This window comes from Physeter macrocephalus, chromosome 19 (genome assembly GCF_002837175.3).
Source record: "Physeter macrocephalus isolate SW-GA chromosome 19, ASM283717v5, whole genome shotgun sequence".
Lineage (NCBI taxonomy): Eukaryota > Metazoa > Chordata > Mammalia > Artiodactyla > Physeteridae > Physeter > Physeter macrocephalus.
Window position 1 is genome coordinate 72,983,276 of NC_041232.1, and position 6,186 is coordinate 72,989,461.

The 6,186-nt window shown below is 42.9% G+C and overlaps 1 protein-coding gene across 1 annotated transcript; it reads left to right on the plus strand.

Moving 5' to 3' along the window:
• The first annotated feature begins 441 nt into the window (after window positions 1–441).
• On the plus strand, window positions 442–4,578 carry PMAIP1 (phorbol-12-myristate-13-acetate-induced protein 1). The gene is made up of 2 exons (XM_024133974.3): window positions 442–686; window positions 3,429–4,578. Exons 1-2 carry the CDS (start codon window positions 629–631, stop codon window positions 3,533–3,535), a joined length of 165 nt encoding a protein of 54 aa, XP_023989742.1. The 5' UTR covers window positions 442–628; the 3' UTR covers window positions 3,536–4,578.
• Window positions 4,579–6,186: the final 1,608 nt, after the last annotated feature.

Below are 6,186 nucleotides of genomic sequence, written 5' to 3' on the forward strand. Positions count from 1 at the left end.
TTCACTTCCTTGGAACTTCCCACACTCGCCGAGTCTTAAAAACTGTCCTTTCCCGAACTCTTTCCGGGGTTTGTTTACGAAAGTCTCTAATTGCCCGTTTATGATAGGGACGAAGCTCCAGGCCTCTCCGTCCCCAACTTTCCCGCTAGGAGAACCTTTCCCCGCTCGCGACTCCTAGGCCCCGCCGCGCCTGCAGCTGACGCGTTGGTCAAGAAAGTAGTGTAGGGGCCGGGCCGGGTCCCCACCCCGCCGGTCGGCGCCGCCGCGGGTCGCCAGCGGGTGCCGGCAGGTCGCGCGGCGCGGCGCGGGGTTCCCCGCGGGCCTGGCCCGGACGCCCGCTCCCTCCCCGCGCGGCGGCCCTCGGGGGCGGGGACAGGGGCGGGCCCGGCGTCAAGTTTCGCTACGTCACCGTGAAGTCCCCATCAGATCGGAGCGCGGGCGGCGGCGTGTGCCCACAACTCCGAGTTTCCCGGAGGCGGACAGTGTGGAGTCTCCAGCTCCGTCCCGCCCGCCCGCTCCGGCCCGTCCGCCCCGCGCGCTGTCCGAGTCCTGCAAACCCAAGGCGCCAGGGTTGGACGACTGAGTTCCCGGATTCTGCAGCACAGTTCCCGGCGGCTGCTTTACAGAGATGCCTGGAAGGAGGGCTCGTAAGAGCGCTCAGCAGAGCCCGACGCGGGCCCCGGCAGGTGGGGAGCGTCTGGGGCTCGCGGAGATCCTGGCCGAGGCGGGGGCCGGGGTCGAGGTCTTGGTCGGGCCAGGGTCAGCCCGTCTGCTCAGGGTCTCAGAGTCGGGCCCGGTGTGCCCCCCTGCACGTGCTTTAGGGACGCCTCCAGGAAGTTCTTCGGGGGTTTAACCCCGGACCGTGGAGAAGGCGGCGGGGGGTGGGGGGAGCCGGGTTTGGGATCGGGATGCAGCTGCATTTGAGCGGATGCCAAAAGCCCTTTCTCCTTCGCCTGCCTTCCATCCCCACGTGCCCTGTCCCGCGGCCACGGGGAGAAAAAGTGCAAGTGCGGGCTACAGCCACGCGGAGAAAGTAATTGTCACGGCAGGTGGGGCCGGGGCCGAGAGAGGCTCCGGGAGCCACGGCCTCCCGGCGCTTCCTGAGACAGGCCCCCTTCCTCCGGAGTCCGGGCTCTGGTGAGTGCCCTGCTCTGCTCTCTCTGTTTCACCAACGAAAGCGGTAATGTCGCTTGGTACCATCATAGCTTTTCCACAGAGGACTGTTGGAGGGTTACGGAGGCCCCGCAAGGAACACCGAGGTCAGAAGCCGAGACAGTCTTGCTTCTTTGTTAAAAGTATAACATTTTAACAATCCCTAATTAGTTACAGAAATGGGATAGGAGAAGAACAGGAGTTTGTCCGCAATGTTTTTTAATCCATCCATTCCAACGCCCTTCCCCATCACATGTAGCCCCATCGAATAACTTCAGGTCGGCAGCAAAGAAGGCAAGTAAGGCTGTGGGCTGGAAATCTGTGTGGTTCATACTGCTGTTACATCAGACGGTATTAGGCCCCTTTTAAACTTAGTGTAATTTTATAGAGCCCATGGGGTGTGCAAAGGAAGTGGTGCATTGCCAATGTGACCATGGCGAAATTGGCACCAGGCTGCTCTCTCTAGCTCTTGTTTGGGAGGGAAAAAGCTTTGTCTACCTTTCGTGGTGTTCGAGAGTTCTGGCTGTTGCGAAAAACCGCATAACCAACTTAGTCCCTCTTTAACTTGATTAGATGGTAAGACATGTAAAAAAGTTGAGATATAAGTGACATATAACACTGTATTAGTTTTAGGTGTATGACATAATGATTTGGTATAGGTATGTATTGCGACATGATTACCATAATAAGTTAACATCCATCACCACACATGGTTACATTTATAGATGTAACAAAAAAGATTAAGGAAACAACTAGGTGCTATTTTCTGCCTTTTTTTTGTTTGTTTGTTGGTGAAAGGGATAATTTTTTCTCTTACAGTTCAGGGCTTCTAAAATGGTAGCCTGAATGATAATTGTTTTTTTAGGATTGTATGTTAATATATCCCACTCACTGAAAAGAACTTGTTAGGGATCATGAATTTTTTTTTTTTTTTTTTTAGGAATTACAGAAATTTAACCCAGCTCTTGTAAAAAGAGAAATTGGTTAAAATGTACATTTAAACATCCGCTTTAGTATATATTTACAGTTTTCATTTATTTTGAGCCTGAATAGGGTATTTGCAGGGTCTGTTTACAAAATAAATCAGATTTTAATTTCTAGTCATAATGATTTTTAGTGATCATAATCATGATATTGAAGTGTACCAAAAAGAAGCTGAATTGCTCTTTGAAATATACAAGAAAATTGTAATTATGGATCAGTATAGGTTTGGTGTTAACTTCATTTGCTTTAAAAGTTTACTTAGGGCTTCCCTGGTGGCACAGTGGTTGCGCGTCCGCCTGCCGATGCAGGGGAACCGGGTTCGCGCCCCGGTCCGGGAAGATCCCACATGCCGCGGAGCGGCTGGGCCCGTGAGCCATGGCCGCTGGGCCTGCGCGTCCGGAGCCTGTGCTCCGCAACGGGAGAGGCCACAGCAGAGGGAGGCCCGCATACCACAAAAAAAAAAAAAAAAAAGTTTACTTAGAAATTAGATTATAAACATTACTTTTCCCTAATATTCAGTTTATTGCAATACCTTAATCATAAAAAATAGTAAACATGTCAATTAAACATTAGTTTGTTTTGTGCTTCATCATTTCCATAGAGGCAATGGATTGGTACAGATTGGGAAGAATTTGGTTTAGAGTAAGATGTAAATTTTAAGTTACTTTAGAAAATGGGGACTTAGTTTTGGAATAAGATTTTATGAGTCTTTCATGAGAAAATTTCACAGTTGTTTAAATGAGGATAAGAATACATTTAGATTTACCTATTATGAGGGCATAATCAGAACTATTGCCATTTACAAAATAAATTGTACTGGAAAATAACATAAAAGAGTTTAGAATTTGACTTTTATTTCCCTAACCAATCTTACATGGGAAAGAAGAGGATGACATCACCTGAGGCTGGCAAAGACTCACTTTCTCTTTGTGGTGTATGACATAAATGTCTGTATTTTGAAAGTAAGATAACATTTGCCTCATCCAGGATGCTTAACAACAAAAAAAAAAGATTGTAAAGTAAATGTCTTTATTCTTGCCTTAACTATTTTTTGTTTAGAGTCACCACGTGTTCGTTTACATCGTGCGTGCCTGTGTGCGTGCGTGTGCGTGTGCGTGTGCGTGTGTGTGTAAGTAGCCTTTCTCACATTCAGAAAACAAGTACACATAAAGGTAAGATAATGCTTCATGGGATAGATACTCAACTCGTCCCTGGGATGGGCATATTAATTCTTGCTGGTTGCAGTTTGCGGTGTTGTCAGTGCAACTTTGATGTTTTGCTTTCCTCTTCAGATCCTGAAGTTGAGTGTGCCATTCAGTTCAGGAGAATTGGAGACAAACTGAATTTCCGGCAGAAACTTCTGAATTTGATATCCAAACTCTTCCGCTCAGGAACCTGACTTTAGAAGCTTTCGAATGAAGAATGAAGAGACTCCTTTCAAACGGAAGATTCCCCAGTAAGTGCAAATTTCATCAATTAGAGGAGAGACTTCCTTGTAATGGAGACGAACAACGTGAAGGAGCTCTCACTTGCTTTCAGATGCCCTCGGAAACGAAGATGGATACATCAAAAATGAATTGTTGTTGGAGGTTTTCCAGAAGTCATCGTTTGGGATGTGAGAACATTAGAAAACACTTTGTTTATTTTAAAACAAGAATGGAAGAGCTTTGCAAATAGGAAATTCATTATTTATACATTTTGGGTTTGCTTGGAGACTTGTTCTAGTATTTTTGCTAAAGGTTGCTGCCCAGTATATGAGGAGTTGACAAATGATTAGACTATGGGCAGAGGCCAAGAAACAGAACATGTTCAGTGTTTGTTTCTACTTTTGGATGACAACTCCAGAACAATGTATAATCTGGTTTATATATATTCTCTTGTTAAAAGTAAAATTTCTTTCTGAGAACACTGAATGTCATAGTGAATGTTGATTTCATAGGTCACTACAAAATATAAACTAATTTGATAGTTTCCTTTTACTCAAAATGTATGGTTTCTGTTCAGATGACCTTTTATTAAATGTGTTCCTATGGGCCTTAACTGGGAAATTATATGTTGAAAAAATTTGAAGTGTTACTTGGTGCCAGTGGAATTCTTGCAGGTTGAATATTAAAAGATAAAGAAGCATGGGGATTTTTGCATAACCGCGAATAATGAAAAATAAGTGACAGATATTTTTTTTTACTGCTGTAATTATAACTTAGTAAAACAAATATTCTGACGTAACTGTTGGTAAGAAAATAAAGGTGTTTCTAAAGAAGTTTCTAAAATCTGTAAATGTCCCTTCTCATACTAGTCAGTGTGCATTGTATAAGATTGATCTTTTAAGAGAAATTAAGCATGTTTTCATATTTGGGATACATATATGTATTTTTAAAGAACAGATTGCTCATCCAGAATGAAAATCCCATTTATATACATATACATATATTCATCTGAAGATATATATATATATATATATATATATATATATATATATATATACAGCATTAGAGTAATATGTAGTTTTTGAAAAAGGTTTCATGAATTTTATTGTTTTTTTGGCCAGGCTATCAACAAAGTCCTCAGATATATAAAAAAAGAAATAATACTGTCATGATTGAATTTCAGCAGGAATAATCTTATTTATTTTACCTATTTATAATTAAAATATTTTTTGTTTAGTTTGAAACTGTATATTAAAGTTGCATTTTGGGGTTTTGTGACAAGGGTTTCATAACTACTTGAACTCTTACAGTAAGAATGTTTTACTATAGGCTGTAGTCACTTTAGATGAAAAATTACCTCAGCATCTGTTTTTCTTCAGTATTACTTAAGCTGTTAGTTTATTTAGTTGCAAAGATTTTTTTGGGGGGGCGGTGTCTGACTAGTGGCAGGTATTTTGCCATGTGGATATTTATGGTCTGTGAGTGTATTTATACATATATATATACATATAAAATTTGATACTGTAGCTGTAAACTATTAAAAATTACCACCCTTCTTTTCTGTGTATTTATTTTTTCATCACGTAAGCTACTGAGTGTTCATTATGAAGCCAGAGTATTTTAACTGACTTCCATCAGCAGTTACTTACTGACCAAACCATCTCCTTCGTTCCAGTTCTGTGGTGGGAGTGGGCAATACAGGGCAATTTGACGTGATTTCTGCTGTCAAGGTACTTAGACTTTAATTGGGAAAGGAAGTAGTGAAACAGGAAATTAATGCCAGGCATAGGTCTTGAGTGCTACTGCATACCTTAGGTTGATGCCCGGAGAGGAGAGTGATTTATTTAAAGGAGCCTACAGAGAGTCGTGATCTAATTAGTGGTACCGCGAGCAGCAAGTATTGCTTCATCTGAAGCTAGTCATGTGCAGAAGTAGGTGTGGTGCAAGTGGCCTTCCTGTTGGAGTGTGAGAACTCGAAAGATACCCCTAATTTGTAGCCTTGATCTAAGATCCACATCACCAACCCACCCCTGCCCTCTGAGTCTGCTGAAGCCCTGGGATGTAAATTACCTCCCTTAAATGGTGAGAGAGGGAAGAGGAGGAAGGTGAAGGGGAGATGACAGCTACAGAACTGGAGCAGGAGGGGAGACTGGCTTCATAAAGCGGGGGGGGGGGGGTCAATGTGTGATTTGATGTGAGGGTCACTGGCAGAGGAACTTTTGTCCGTGGCCCTGTCCCTAGGCCTCTTTGCATAACCAGAATTGAGCCACTGGTGTTAATTAGTTTTGCTAAAGTACCCTTGATGCTCTTTTATACTGTATAAGGCATCACACAGGAAGGCTAAGGCACACTTCACAATCTTCAGGTATGAGAATTATTTTCTGAGAACTCTATTTGAATGTCAAAAAATTCGCATGATGTCCACATAATTGTATCTATTGACCGACAAATAGCTACTATGAATTAAAAATCCTTTTTGATTTGTACTTGTATTTAAAAGAAAATCTCAAAAGTCTGTATATTTGAAAAGCATCTATATATCCATCATCTATCATGTATCTATGAATGAAGCAAGTTGTTCTCTAAAGACGCTGGGGCCTGTGATTTGGGGTTTTTAATCCCT